This window comes from Choloepus didactylus, chromosome 17, assembly GCF_015220235.1.
Source record: "Choloepus didactylus isolate mChoDid1 chromosome 17, mChoDid1.pri, whole genome shotgun sequence".
Lineage (NCBI taxonomy): Eukaryota > Metazoa > Chordata > Mammalia > Pilosa > Megalonychidae > Choloepus > Choloepus didactylus.
Window position 1 is genome coordinate 4,293,544 of NC_051323.1, and position 15,571 is coordinate 4,309,114.

General features: G+C 36.4%; 1 protein-coding gene across 3 annotated transcripts in view; it reads left to right on the forward strand.

Annotated features, from left to right (window-relative positions):
• Nucleotides 1-15,571, forward strand: part of EIF2AK3 (eukaryotic translation initiation factor 2 alpha kinase 3) — an 86,265-nt gene that overhangs the window by 43,952 nt on the left and 26,742 nt on the right. For 2 of the 3 annotated variants that reach the window (XM_037806782.1, XM_037806784.1), the window contains exons 3-11: nucleotides 2,441-2,635; nucleotides 4,071-4,201; nucleotides 5,786-6,020; nucleotides 6,224-6,386; nucleotides 7,381-7,521; nucleotides 8,138-8,260; nucleotides 9,411-9,631; nucleotides 11,286-11,398; nucleotides 13,963-14,085. In XM_037806782.1, coding sequence (XP_037662710.1) covers nucleotides 2,441-2,635; nucleotides 4,071-4,201; nucleotides 5,786-6,020; nucleotides 6,224-6,386; nucleotides 7,381-7,521; nucleotides 8,138-8,260; nucleotides 9,411-9,631; nucleotides 11,286-11,398; nucleotides 13,963-14,085 — 1,445 coding nt within the window. The remainder of the gene's footprint in view (nucleotides 1-2,440; nucleotides 2,636-4,070; nucleotides 4,202-5,785; nucleotides 6,021-6,223; nucleotides 6,387-7,380; nucleotides 7,522-8,137; nucleotides 8,261-9,410; nucleotides 9,632-11,285; nucleotides 11,399-13,962; nucleotides 14,086-15,571) is intronic. The other variant, XM_037806783.1, reaches the window with a different exon arrangement.

Sequence of the window (15,571 nt, forward strand, 5' to 3'; positions counted from 1 at the left end):
ATGAACTGTTTTTTCCAATGGTTTATAACTCATTACCATACTTAATTATGGTGCTCAGATTTTCCCAGGTTTGGCCAGTGGGATCACACCAGTCTGCCTCTCGTGTCCTTGTGACATGCTCCATCGTTTTTTGAGCCCATCCTCACTTTCTGGAATAATAAGATGCTAAAGGTTCATCTTAAACCTGCTCTGTCCCAGCCATTTCTTCTAGGAGCCCTGGTTCCTTTTAGTGGGGAATGGGATTAGAAACCAAGATCTGGGTGCTAAGTTTGAGTGCATTTCTTTAATAGCTGCTGTATGAACATTAGCATACCTGGTAAATATTTATTTGAAGCACAAAAAATAATTTTTGAGAATTTAGTGGTGTCTCAGCTTCTCGTTACAACAAAAAGTGGGGTACAGTATTAAGGAATGGAAAGATTTTTGCCAGCAAATGTACACTGCCAAAATTTTCTTGGATTTCAAAGAAAAAACATAATATACTAGCTTGAAAGTCAGATAGGATTTCAGTGAACAAGAGTGGGTGCGAGAGGGTGTTCCAGGGAGACATGACCTTGAAAAGGACAAAGGAGCCTGCGCGGTCATAGTCACATTAAAATCCACTGAAGCCGTGATGCTCAATTTCCCTCCACATGGGGAGAGGTGAAAGACAAGGGCAGAAGGGTTGTTTGAGGCCGGGTTTAGAGGACATTGAATGGCAGACCTAGGACTTGGGGTCTTTAATAAGAAGATAATAGAGAGCTGTTGAAGATTTTTCAGTAGTGTAATAAGCTTAACTCTGACTCAGAGATTAATCTAGAAGATACGTAGTGGTAGGATTGAGGACGTTTCCAACTAAGAATTGTAAAGAGGCTATTATAGTAGTTCAGGCAGGAGATAACAAGGACTTGAAGTACAAAATGACAGAGGTTTTCAACCTGTCCCCCAGGACCCCAGGAGTGTGTAGTGAGAGAGGGGAGGAGGAGAAGGTTTGAGTTGGGCACCAAGTTAGAACTCCTAGCAGCTGTGTGGGAGTTTTCAAGCAAGTATCCCTTTAAAGAAAGGATTCTGCTGCTTAAGGAACAAAACAGAAAAATGCTTAGAGACATTTTGTTTAATAAAAAGTTATAGGACTGACATTTTTTTTTTTCTTTTTCTTTTTTGAGTCCTTTTCAACAACTCCCTCTTTCATTATTCCCTTTTTTCAAAGATCTGAGCTGGTTGACCAGGGAAATAAATGTGTCACTAACTGAAATAAGTCAAACTGTATTTTTTTAAATGCCAAAAATCAGTGTCCAATGCCATACACAAAAACTTGTGCATATTATTCAAGAGAGAAGTTCTTGGCCAAAAACATTGGAGTCATCCTGGACTGCCTTTTGCTGCTCATGCCCTGTGACGAATCCACCGTGACATCCTGCTGACTTGACCTTCCCGCTGTGTCCCAGATGTCAGCATCTTCACCATCTTCACTGCTGTGGGCCTAACCAGAGACCCTGCCCACTCTCTCTGTCTCCACCCCTGCCCCCGGCAAGCTGTCGGCAGGCTGTCACCTCGGGGTTCCACCAGGAAGGGCACCCTTTCCCCTGATGGCTTTTTGGAAAGGCTCTTCCCCAGCTATCAGCATAATTCACTGATTCATCTTTAGGTCTTTGCTCAAAAGTTCCTTTCTCAATTGGGCCTATCCTGAGCTCCTTATTGACAATTACCCACCCACCCATTTTTCAGTCCCCTTTTATCTTGCGTTATTTTTTCTCTTATGCCATTTGTCACCTAACATACCATAAAATTTATTGATTATGTTGACTCCCATCAGCAGACTTTAAGCTCCAAAAGGGCAGTGTTTGTTTTAAATTTCTTTTGCTCATGGATCTATACCAAGCACTGGAATAGTGTCTGGCACACAGTATGCCCTCAATAAACATTGTTAAAGGAAAGACAACTGAGAGCAGAAAACCGACAAGCTTACTTACCAGGCTCATAGCAGATTTGAGAAAGCAAATAGATGAAGGGTTGGGATGTTGCTTGAATAAACATTTTCAAACCTGTGTTCCATGGATACCACATCTATGATTGTAATTGGCCCGGATAAAATAGACCTGGAAAATACTGCATATGCTATCCCTTTACTAGAAAATCCTCTTGTACACTGGCATATTAATGGATATAAGTCCTATAACCTCTTCTTGAACTGAATTGATCACAAAATTCTCTTTTGGTAACTCACCTGTCAGTATGGGACACTGTTGCCCCATGGAACAGAGGTTGAAAAAAAAAAACCGAGTATTATGTGTAGGTCCTGGGAGCAGTTGGCAGTTCTTTAATGTTTTGATTGATGGACTGTGCTGCTTTGGGAGCTAATCAGCAGGAAGCGGGAGGCTGGCAGGCTCAAGATTACCGCTTTTGGTTGTTACTCTTATTTTACATTTGTGACCCTTTTAAAAGTTAGCTTTTGTTCTAGGTATTTGGGAATAAGATGATCATTCCTTCCCTGGATGGAGACCTCTTCCAGTGGGACCGAGACCGTGAGAGCATGGAAACAGTTCCCTTCACAGTTGAATCACTCCTTGAATCTTCTTATAAATTTGGAGATGATGTCGTGTTAGTTGGAGGAAAGTCTCTTACTACGTATGGACTCAGTGCATCTAGTGGAAAGGTGAGTGCAAATGCTGAATTTATTTTGGGGGAAATCAGAATCATAAATGACTCTGGAGTTTATTATCATTTGCCCCCTGAAGATCTCATTTATTTTAATAAGACATCTGTGAAGTAGAAAGAGGAAAATATTATTTTGAGAAACTAAATTAATCTAAGATAACAATATGAACAGCAGAGCTGGGAACAGAAGGAGGAAGAGAATTAGTAAGTGTGGACGTCTGTGTGTCAGGTGCTTTTTCATCCATTATTTTCAAGTCTTCACAATATTCCTAAGTGCCACATACTTTCATCCCCATTTTGACAGGTAAGGAAACCTCTGAAAGTTAATAATCATCCTGATAAGAATAATTGCTGCTCTTTGTTTCTGTATCCAATTTGATCATATAGTACTCCAAGAGGAATGTTTGAACTCATTTTACAAATGAGAAAACTGAGGCTTTCTAAGGTTAAGAAACTTCCAAGGTTAGATTAGATCTTGTAACAAAGTCAGATGGCCTAGACATTCTTTAATGTTAGCTCTTGAAATACACTCATTATATAATGTTCTAGAAGATTGGATCTTGTAATATAAATCCATGATTAGGAGTGAATAATTAAAACTACTATTTTTTAAAAGAGGAGAAATCTTTTTTTTAACCCCTAAACAGTTTGATAGGTAAACATTTTATATATACTTGTAATAAATGAGGGAAGAATAAGAAAATGATATTTTTACTCAGTTTTTCTGACTTTAAAGATTCCCTAAGGGCCGTACCGTCCTCTCTGCCTCCCCTATCCCCGCATCTCCTCGTACTGAGGAGGCCGTGCCGTCCTGTCTGGCCATTTTTTTGAGCAAACACTTCAAACTGTGTTTACGTCAGTATTCTCAACCAGTAAAACAATAAGATTGAACCCTATATCAGGTTCTCTGATTTGATGTGCTGCTACAAAATTGTGGTCTTCTATCAGGTATGCCTCTATTTAGGAGGATTTTAATTTGGATCATACTACGAGTCTTCCTTTTTCTTTTAATGAAAGTTTGAAAAAGTTACTTTTAAATACTAAAGCTGTTAGAAAAAGCTCAAATTTTAAAAAACCAAATACATCTATTATACAGAAAGTGTAAGGATGATTTTTTTAATTCTCCTGGAATTTTATTAATGATATTCTTGCTAAAATTCCACAATTCATTACCTGTTTTTTCTTGTGTATCCCCTGTACTAAAATGGAAAACTGAAATGATCTAAGTCCTTAAAATCATTTCCTGAAATAAATGTTCTTTAGTATTTTTATGGTTCTAAATAACTAATTTTAGGAATTAGTAATCTAACTGAAGCTTCTTATTACTTGGGTACTTCTTACATATGTTTTACATCTTACAGGTTTTCTTTCACTTTTTACAAACTGCAGAGATTATTTTAATGTCTCTGATGTGCTGTAACTTGTCTTTTCAGGTGAGGTATATCTGTTCAGCTTTGGGTTGTCGACGATGGGATAGCGATGAAATGGAGCAAGAAGACATCCTGCTTCTGCAGCGCACCCAGAAAACTGTTAGAGCTGTCGGACCCCGCAGTGGCAATGAGAAGTGTGTATTCAGAGAACATTGCTGTTAATACTGTTTAGAAATACACTTGCAACAAAAGTCATCATACTTTTTCTTGTGGATATTTTCTGAACTATTTTGTACCCTAAAAAAATACTACTCTTAAGAGAAATGTGGGTCCTAAGTTAAAATTGGCCTCTTGATTATTAATAAATCTCGAACTTTTTCAGTGTAAGCTTCAGGACATGGTAAATAGAAAGAGTCCTGTATAGTGACTGTATATTAGTTTAGTTTTAGGTTAATGATTTTTTCATGGCAGCCTCACAGATCAAAGTTCTGTGAACACAGAGGTTCTTAAGACAAGGTTAATGTGTTTTCTTTCAGCTTGGACCTGTTTGACTCTGTAGCTCCATCTAGTAGGTAGTTCCATACTTTGTGTGATTATTTTTAAAATAATCATTTCAGTTTATTTTCTTTAATAAAGCATTATTTATTTGGTCAAATAACTTTTTGTTCCCTTTTCCAAATTATGAATTCTGTACGTAATTTTACATTTAAATATGTGATTAAAAATAAGATAACTGGACTAGATATTCTGGTTCTGAACCACATGCTTTTTTTAAAAAACTAAATATTTAAATTTTAAACTGATACATAATAAAAATATTAAGTCCCAACTTTATTTTTTGAAATGAACCAAACTTTCAGATTATGTCTGATCTAATGCAATGTAATTCAGTTTCCTCTCCCAAAAACTGTTTTTTCAAACTCAGTTAAGAATGTGTTCTACTTTCCCTGGACTTTGACAACTGACCTTCCTTACCCTGATGAGATTGTTTCCCGAAGTGTGTAAGTGCTTTCTGAGTGTGCAGCCGCCATATGAACAGCTTAACAGAATTCTGAGGTTCAGGGTAGTAAAGGTCTACAGTCTAAGATTCATCCTCAAGTATGTTTTTTTCATTAGAAGTTGGAATTCTTGGCTATGCCATTTTTATATCTTAGTGATAAGACATTATACTGTCAACAGTTAAGTGATTTTTAAAATATTTACTAATTAATTGTGGGGAGGTATCTGGTTGCTCTTTTCTGAGGCTCAGTAGAGGTTAAATGGTTTGCCAAATCTCAATCAACAGATTTAAATTGGCGCTGAGGTGGCGTGCCCCTTGGGTTTAGTGTGCTGTATCCCATTGTCTCTTCCAGGCTGTGTTTTCCTGTATATCTAAAATTGGGATACATTAATATCCCTGCACTTGAATGAAGTATATCCAATCTTTCATTAAGAGGTAAAGCAAACTTACGCTACCTCATTTTAAGGTAACTTTGATGTGTGTTTTGAAAACAGTCTGAGTTGAAAGTGTAAACATTTGTTTGTTTTTGAGAGAAAATGTGTCCCATAGCTGTTGTCTAGTCCATTCCACTCTCAGAACCAGTTACTAAAGGCCCAGGACAAAGTTCTCATGGGCCCTCTTGTGGCCTAAGTCAGCAGAGCAGGCCTTTCCAGATGGTTGTGTTTTTCTTTTTCTTTTACAAAATTTTACTATATGCTTCTTTGATTTAGAAGAGCTCTGTATTATTTGGTCTCTTTTTTTCAATGTAATTTCTGAAATACAACTTTTTGAATTTAAGGTGGAATTTCAGTGTTGGCCACTTTGAACTTCGGTATATTCCAGACATGGAAACTAGAGCCGGGTTTATTGAGAGCACCTTTAAACCCAGTGGGGACAAAAAAGAGCCTAAAATTATTTCAGATATGGAAGAGCAAGAAGCTGCTACGATGGACACAGTGATAAAAGTCTCCGTTGCTGACTGGAAGGTCATGGCGTTTAGTAAGAAGGGAGGACGTCTGGAGTGGGAATACCAGGTAGTTAAACCGTGGAGAACTTAGTATGTTTCTTCCTCTCCCAGTTTGACCAAACTCATTGAGTAGAGGGATCTAATTCCATTTTGCATTCTTGACTTGTTTGTTCTCTATGCTTTACAAAATTTGTGATTTTTAACTGTATGAGTTGAAACTACATGAAACATTGTTTAAATTACTTAAAATCTCTTTTCCATTTTCATTAGTTTTGTACTCCAATTGCATCTGCCTGGTTGGTTAAGGATGGCAAAGTCATTCCAATCAGTCTTTTTGATGACACAAGTTATACATCTAACGATGGAGTTTTAGAAGATGAAGAAGACATTGTAGAAGCTGCGCGAGGAGCCACAGAGAACAGTGTCTACTTGGGTGAGTAGACGTCTCTTACTGAGGGAAAGTACACAGTGTCATCTGGATTACTTTCCCACCTTGCTCCTTCCCACCTCAGGTGTGCCTGTGATTGTTTAATTTCCAAGTACATTCTGTGTCTTAGGTGGCCCTTACGATTTATACTTCGATTTCCGTTTCTGCTGTTTTTCCATTTGTCCAATTCTGAAACTTTTAGTTACTATAGTATATTGCTCTTCCCTGAGGCCTATATTAGAAAGGCTTAGAAATGTTCTCATTTCATAGCATGATTTAAAATTACTTCTATATCCTCAAAGTCCACAACTTTCTACATTTGTATTTGCATCTACATCAGTTTGCTCTTCCCTTAAGGATTAGGTTTATTTTTTGTGTGTATCTAATCAAGTGATCTGAAAAATAAGAACAAAATCCTGGTGTGCATCTGAGCAATTGGAGATGTTTAATATAATAAAATGTGAAAACTCTTGAATCTAATCACTTGAACTAGTCTCAGTGGTCAAATACTCATAAAATTCTTTCAGCTCTGTCAGTGTGCTACCCACCCTTCAGTCTCAGCAAAATATAAGAATTTTAAAGACTAACATGTTACACATATTTAACTGAATTGTTAGCAATAACTCTGGAATTGTAGGTGTTTAGGTAAACCTTCTTTAAGGAGAAAGTTATTTCATCTAAGCTGTTAGTGTCATAAAAGTACAATGGCTTCCTACTTTTGAATTTTTCTACTGGGAAAGTTTTCATGTAATTACTGAGAATCTGCTGCTATTCCATGAGAAACATTGTGTATAAATTCCCCCCTATTTTTGTTGGATAACCCTTGAGTCAAACCTGAATGTGTCAGGCATAATTTGGCTTTGAAAAGAGCCACAGAAAAAATAGCACACAGAAGTAACTCAATCTGATTTTATAAATTAAAATGAACCTTTTTTGCTAAAAATCATTGGTGCTTGATAGGGGATTCTAAACATATTTGATAATGTTCTGGTTGATTCAGGAATGTACAGAGGCCAGCTGTACCTGCAATCATCAGTCAGAATTTCAGAAAAGTTTCCTACAAGTCCCAAGGCTTTGGAATCTGTCAATAATGAAAAGGCAATTATTCCTTTGCCAACAATCAAATGGAAGCCCTTAATTCGTAAGTGAATTATAAAATTTTATAAATATTATTAAAGTATTCAGAGGCCTAATCATGACTCTTTGCCCTAATTTTGAATATTTCAGGGATCAGAATTATTATATAGTTTATATTCTGGTAGTAAATGAGGTATTTCAGATGTAATGAATTTTAATTATCATTTAGAGCATTATTTTCCTTGACATAACAGTTGCTTCTAAAGAAATCAACATTAATAAAATATCTCTCTAACAACTGAGAAGAACTCCTAACCAAATTCACTAACTACTGCAAAGTAACATTTAGCTCTTAACTTATTTATATTAAGAATATTTAGGTAAAAATTACTGACCATCCCATCATTTTTTGAGACACTTAAATGGATGAAGTTCAAATATTAGGTCACCTACTTCCCTCAGTTATCCTACTGTATCTTGTGTATATGTTTTTTATTGCCCATGTCCCATCACATTTTAATTACTTGATTAAATGAATCATCTTTTCTGCAAGACTGAGCTTTGCAAAGGCAGAAACTTTGGGCCATTTGTTTGGTTTATGTGTTTGAACTGAACTGTGGTTGAATGTCTGTTTATTCACTGAAGTCACAACAGTCAAGATTTTACCATTTTTCTTTTAGACTCTCCTTCCAGAACTCCTGTCTTGGTTGGGTCTGATGAATTTGACAAATGTCTTAGTAACGATAAGTTTTCTCATGAAGAATACAGTAATGGTGCACTTTCAATCTTGCAGTATCCATATGGTAAGTGTGATTACCACTAGGTTGAAAATACTGAGTTTTAAATTTTAATTTATTTTAATTTATCTAATTGATTACTTTAAAATTAAATAATAGAATTCAATTGAATGGGTAGTTGATTGGAGTGTAGAAAATAAAATATCTTGAAAGGCGATGTCATGAATGGTGGCCAAGAGTACAGGTTCTAAAGTCAGATTGCCAGGGTTGAAATCCAACTTGCACCACATACCAGCTCGACCACACCTGTGTAAGATAGTCTGTAATACCAGCCTGTATAATAAAGAAAATAGGTGTTTTATTACAGTGATGTGAAAATGCTGTAAAATGAGGTCTTCAAAATACTGTCCTCAGACGAGAAATTAGTGCAAAAGTTAAGAGTAGGTGAAATATGATATGAAAATATACTCCTGTGTAATAAGCAGCAATTTTTTAGAGTTAGGATAAATTCAGGTATGAAAGTCTTTTTGAACAGTTAGGCAAAAAAAAAATGTTCTCACATCTGTATTAGAAAAACCCCTCACCTTCTCATCAGTTAGCCTAGATGCTAAACATGGAAAATTATTGTATAATTCAAAAGGTTAGAAAACAGAAGGCTCTGTAGAATCAGCAGCCTTTATCTGATAGTGATCGAAAGGGAAGGTAAGAGAGAATTGTGTAATCTGCCCAAGTAATGCAAAATAGAAGGCAAAAAAGACAGCTACTTTTTAGGACAAATTCATTATTTTTGACAGCCTGAAATAAGCAAATGAGTGGTTAATTGTAAAATTTGGTATTTTATTGATATCAAGTGAAAGGAAGGCTTAAAATATCTTGAAGGTAAATTGAGTACTGTCCAATTCTTTTTTGCATTTAAAGGACTGAATTATTAATGAGGTAGTGAATGGGGTGACACATAAGTATATTTCTAGTCTCATTATTCAATTTAAAGAAAACCTAAGATGCCCATGGAGTAAAGGAGAATGTATTTGTCTAGTATAAAAGAACAAGTGAAGTAAATGAGGCAGACTGTGCAAAATATGTTAAAGAAGAGAGATGAAACTGGATAAAAAAAAGGAATTAGTAATATAAGTCATAGGAAAAAATTTTAACAATTAAAGATGGGTCTATTTTGATTTATCTTTTTAAAAAAATCTTTTAATATTTGTTTTTTAAGATAATGGTTATTATCTACCATACTACAAGAGGGAAAGGAGCAAACGTAGCACGCAGATCACAGTCAGGTTTCTCGACAACCCAAATTACAACAAGAATATCCGCAAAAAGGATCCTGTTCTCCTCTTACACTGGTGGAAGGAAATAGCTGGAACTATTCTGTTTTGTATCATAGCAACAACTTTCATCGTGCGCAGACTTTTCCATCCTCATCATCACAGAGTAAGACATTTTAGATTCTAATTTATTTCAAAGTTTGGAATAGAGAGAACATATTGTGTGTGTGTGTTTTTTTAAAAGGTATTCGGGTTTTACTGTAAAGTCATTGTTGCCTACACTGTTGTTTCTAGTTTCTCACCTCCCATTCATTCCTCAACCCACTGCAATCTGATTTCCACTCCTACCACGCCACTGGAGCCGCTCTTGACAAAATTTTCAATTATCTTCTTTTTTTCACTTTAGTGGGCATTTCTCAGTCCTTATCTAGTGAACCTGCTAGCTCTTTGACCTTTTTTACCTGGCTTCCTTGACCCTGCACTCTCTGATTTCCTTCATTGGCTTGGGGTGGACACCTACTTCCTACCTCCAAATCCATTGGTTCCCAAATCCATCTCCCTGGACTACCTTCCTACTAGAGGCTGACAGGTACCTCACATGAGACTTATCCCTCAGACTTTACTCATTTCCACACCTGTTCCCATCCCCAGCCTGTTCCTCTGGTATTTTTCTTTCCCAATGAAATATACTGCCTTCTTCAATCACCAAAGCCAAAAATCATTCTTCCCCCCAGCCCCGTCTAATCAGTCGCCAAGTTCTGTCAGATTCTTCCTCCTAAATATCTTCAGATTTGTCTACTCCTGTATATCCCAACTTCTCTTTCCATTTCACAGACACCATCAAACATCTCCTGAATGGCTGAAATAGCCTTTATCTGGTTTCCATGCTTTTAGTCCTCTCCCTGTCTCCAGTCCATTCTCTACACCCTGTCTTTCTAGCTACATTTCCTGGCTTTAAACCCTTTAATAGGTGACTCCCCATTGCTCTTAGGTTAGTCCAACCTTCTTATAACATACAAGGTTCCGAATGCTTTGGACCCTGCCTGCTCCTTACTCATCTCTCACCACTGCCTTAACCCTTTTCTCCCCTCTGCCCCATGCTCCCCTGTGCTGAACTTCTTTCAGTGCTTCTGATGCTTTATGCCCTCTCTGAGCTGTACTTTGTCTCAGATCACCCTGTATGCATCTTACTGAAGTCTTTAATAGGTACTTCCTAACTCCTTATCTCTCTCTGCCACTGAACTGGATATTCAAGAGGACAAGGACCAGGTCTTCAATGTTCCCCACCATCTACCCAGCCCCTTCCCCAGCGCCTGACGTGGGTGCTCAGTGCAGGCTTGTTGGAAGAATCAGTGGCTTTGCATACGAACCCCAGTAACCACTTTAAGCATAATAATTGTTCACATCTTCTGGAAATCTTTTAGGAGATAGTCGTAAATAGACATTGCACATGAGAGGCCATATTCAGTTTTAAAGCACCTACAAGATTGGTTAGGAAAGAAATTACTCTGGTCTTGCCCAAAAGTTTGCACTTGTACTTACATGTACACGGTCTTTGACTTTACACTTAGTTATGTATATACTTATACTGCATATATAATATATCTACATTATAAAGAAACAAAATCCTCTCAAAGACTAGAGGGAGGGCAATGGTGAGATAAACCTTTTCCATTAATGTAATAAAGAGAAATGCTGTATTGTGCTTTTATAAATGTTATTTATTTATTTTTCAGTGTTATTTTATAACCTAAGATTGTTAGGTAACTTCAAGTCAGCATTGAACTGGTGGTGACTTTCTTTTTCCCCCAATTTATCAGCAAAGGAAGGAATCTGAAACTCAGTGTCAAACTGAAAATAAGTACGATCCTTTAAGTGGTGAAAACAATGACAGTAGCTGGAATGACGTAAAAAATTCTGGATATGTATCAAGGTAAGGGTCTTATAAAATGTGTGTGTGTATTATAGCTTCTGGTGTCAACCATTTAATGAAATGAAGAAGTGATCTCTAAACTAGGATCTTGTTTAATTCTTTAAATATATATGAATATCTAGGTAAATAAAACACAGGCTCAACCCTCCATAAACTTAAACATACTCAAAGTAGAATAAGAGGGACAGAAATAGAGTTTTATAGGAATTTAGAATTGCAACCACCAAATTAAGTTCTTATTCAGGTAATTTAGTTATTGAGGGCTTCCCATATAATGGGCTTGTCATTATTAATAGTACCAAATAATTACTGTGTTTATTAGAGTATGATATAAGCCTTCATATATTGCTTATTCCTCAGTTATTGATTTCATCTTTTATTCTATCTGAAACAAGAAGTAAAAAAAATAGAAAAAATAATTTTTGAAAGCAGAAGAGGGAGATAGATTAGCCAAAAAGTAGGCAGTTCAAATAATGTAAAAGTAAAATAAAAGTGAGAAACTATTAGCAACCTTTGATACCTGTGGCACAGGAAATATTGCTGTGGTTAATTTTTCATGTTACATGGTACTTTCCCTTTTGTTTTGATATCATACTTCTTATCACTTTCTTAATACAGGACAAGGAAAAGACATGTAACCTTACTGTTTAATATCTAGGATAATGGTTTTATGACAGAAAAGATTGAAAATAACCAAGATGTAAGATATTTTAGTATCAGTGTATATAATCATCTAAAATGCATTCATACTATATTAATCAAAAATTGAGTGTTGGCTGTAATCAGTCTGTTTTAGCTACCAGGTTCCCAAAGCAGAGTTTACTAGGAGACCAACACTGGTAAGGGTGACTTCAGTGCCTTGCTAGTAAAGATGCTGATGGGTAAGTCAGTGGTCAGTAGCACCATCGGTGGCGAGAGAGGCGGGGGAAAGCCTGGGCCAGATAACTCCTGAGGGTTGAGTCACAAATGAAGCCCTTCATTGTTCATTCCACACTTATTCTGAACACCTGAGTGTAGGACAATAGTTCAGGCTTTGGGGAAAAAAATGCTGAGCCTATCCTGGAAGAGCTTAAAGTCTATGGGGGTAGATAATACTGAGTAAAACATAAACATAAGGAAAAAGCCATGAACCAAATGACTAAATCGGGTTATGATGATTCAGGGGGGCCATCCTAAATGAAGTCACGTTTGAATTGAACCTTCAATCATGAATTAGTAGGAATTAGACAGGTAGAGATGGGGAGGAGTGGGGTATGGCAGTTAAGGATAGATTTATAAGGCTTATAGTGAAGAGAATTTGAATAGTATACTCTAGAATTGAATTTGACTTAAATCAGTTTTAACTTTATTCAATGTGAAGAGTATGGCTAATTTTTTAAAAATAAAGAACATCTATAATAATATCTGATACTTACTGAGTGCTTACTATGTCATAGATACTATTAAGAGCTTGAACTCTGGATTCAATTATGAGTGCAAATGCCAGCTTTGTCATTTATCAGCTGGGACCTTAGATAATATGATACTTACATTTATAGGGTCTGTAATTACTATATAAGATATTAGTCATTTCAGAATATGTATCCATTTTCATCTGGGCATTTTCCTTAACATAGAAAGAAAATTCAAAAGGCCCTCCAGGATTCATGGGCTTTTGCATTTGGGGAGATGGATTTGTTCTGAAGTACCATTACTAGCTATTTCAGGGACATGGATTACTACTCTTCATTCTGTGTAGGATATATTACATCTCCTCTTTAGTCTTTAATTCCATCTTCTAACCAGCTGAACCAACTACTTCTAAATTAATATATGTGCAAATCATAAAGTAATCAACTTAGCCTTCTAAGGGATACGTAAGATAATCTTACTAAGATTGCCATTCATTTATACATTCATGCATTTACTCAACAGAAATTTGTTAGACCTTCTGTTTTGCTAGATAGTACCTGGGTTCTAGAAATGCAAAAAGAAACAAGAATACTTTCCTACGTTCCAGGCCCCCATGGCAGTGGGAAAGTGAGCTGCATACAAATAACTGCAAAATGTTGAGATTAAGTATACATAGTTCAGAGTACTTCGTGCAAAGTGCTGTGCAGGCATTAAGGAAGGCCTCCACAGGTGGTGACATGAGCAGAAGGAAGCAGGAAGAGGGATTTCATTGTGCACAAGGAAAGGCCATCCCAGTAGAGAGCAGCAGAAGCAGAGTCAGACCCTATAGGGAGAAGGAGGCCACAGTACGGAGGGCTGTCCATGAGCATCAGATGGTGATTCAGCTTCTGGCTGAACCCCTTTTTTGACGAGCACACTGCTCACAAGACCCTCGGCTGGTGCAGGACAGCTTGGGTTCCTAGAAAGGTTTCTGACTAAAAAAGTACTTAAATATAATAGGATTGTTTAAGTTCTTTATGTAATCTTTATAGGGAATATATAAATATAAACATATATCATAGGCAGTATATAAAAATTATGTATTTTATTATAAAATTTGACTGAATGGATTATTACCTTACTACAACCATTTAAACTATGTGCAAACTTTTTTACCTTTTTGTTTTTTTAAGATATCTAACAGATTTTGAACCAATTCAGTGCATGGGTCGTGGTGGATTTGGAGTTGTCTTTGAAGCTAGAAACAAAGTAGATGACTGCAATTATGCTATCAAACGGATACGTCTCCCCAATAGGTAATAAATGTTACTTTTAGTAAACTTGGAATTAGGACTATATGATCTAATCTCATAGGCAATATGTCCTCCTTACTTGAAGCTAGCCCATTTTAAATCATCCTTATGTTGAAAACCTACACGCTGTAGAGACTGTAGAAAACATAGTTTCTGATCTTTAGAATCTTAAGGTTCTAAGCGCTATCAGGTAACCAGCTGTCTAAAAGTGATCTATTTAGATTGCTTTGCATCTGCTTAAAACATATGCCGTTCTTTTTTTTTTTTTTATTTTGAAATAAATTCAAAATATTAGGATCAGTTGCAAAAACAATACAAACCCCATACACAGAACTCCGTTCCCTGACCCCCCTCCCCTGATACCCCGATCCACTAACTTTAACATGTTGTCACACCACTATTTCTTTCCCTCTCTTCCTTCCTATTTATCATCCATCATCTATTGCTCTGTCTTCTGAACATATGAGAGTTAGCTGCATACATCCTTGAACAAACACTATAATTCACTTGTACAATTCCCATGAACAAGAACATTCTTTTATCCAATCCCATTAAGCGCAGCTAAGAAGTACAAGAGATTCAACAATGATACAAAGCTTATATTCTGTATTTCCTTTTCCTTATGTCTCAACTGTGTCCCTTTGAGCCTCCTGTCCTCCATCCTCAGATCCCATCCAGGGTCATCCTTGGCATTCAATTGTCATCTATTTAGACTGTCTTTTTTTTTTTTTTTTTTTACCTCAATTGTGGAAACATATATACAGCCTAAATCTTCCCATTCCACCCCCTTCCTAGTCTTCCATTAGTGGGATTAATGACATTAAGAATGTTGTAATGCTATCACCTTCCCACCACCCATTACTAGAAATTTCCCTTCACCTCAAACAGCAACCCTACACTCATTTCTTAACTCCCCATTGCCCCTTGCCCCATTTCTCTTAACCTATTCTCTACTTTTCATCTCTATGGTCATATTCTCTGATAATTTCTTTGTGTTTACTGTGGGACTTAAAATTAATCTCTTAAATCCATAACAATCTTGTTTTTCTTTGATACCACCTTAACTTCAATAGGACACATGAACTATGTTCCTATGCTTCTCCATTCCCCCACCTTTATATAGTTGTCAAAAATTACATATTTTACATTGAGTTCAAAACCACTGATTTGTCATTAGAGTTTGTGTATTTTATATCATGTAGGAAGTGAATAGTGGAGTTACAATTCAAAAATTATTGACTTCCATTTGTATTCCATTGTGGTCAGAGAATGTGCTTTGAATATATTCAATTTTTTTTTTTAATTTATTGAGGCTTGTTTTATGTCCCAGCATATGATCCATTCTGGAGAAAGATTCGTGATCACTAGAGAAGAATGTGTATCCTGGTGATTTGGAATGTAATGTTCTATATATGTCTGTTCGATTTCTCTGTATCTCTCTCTCCTTTCTTTCTTTCTCTGTCAGTAGAACTCCCTTTAGTATCTGAAG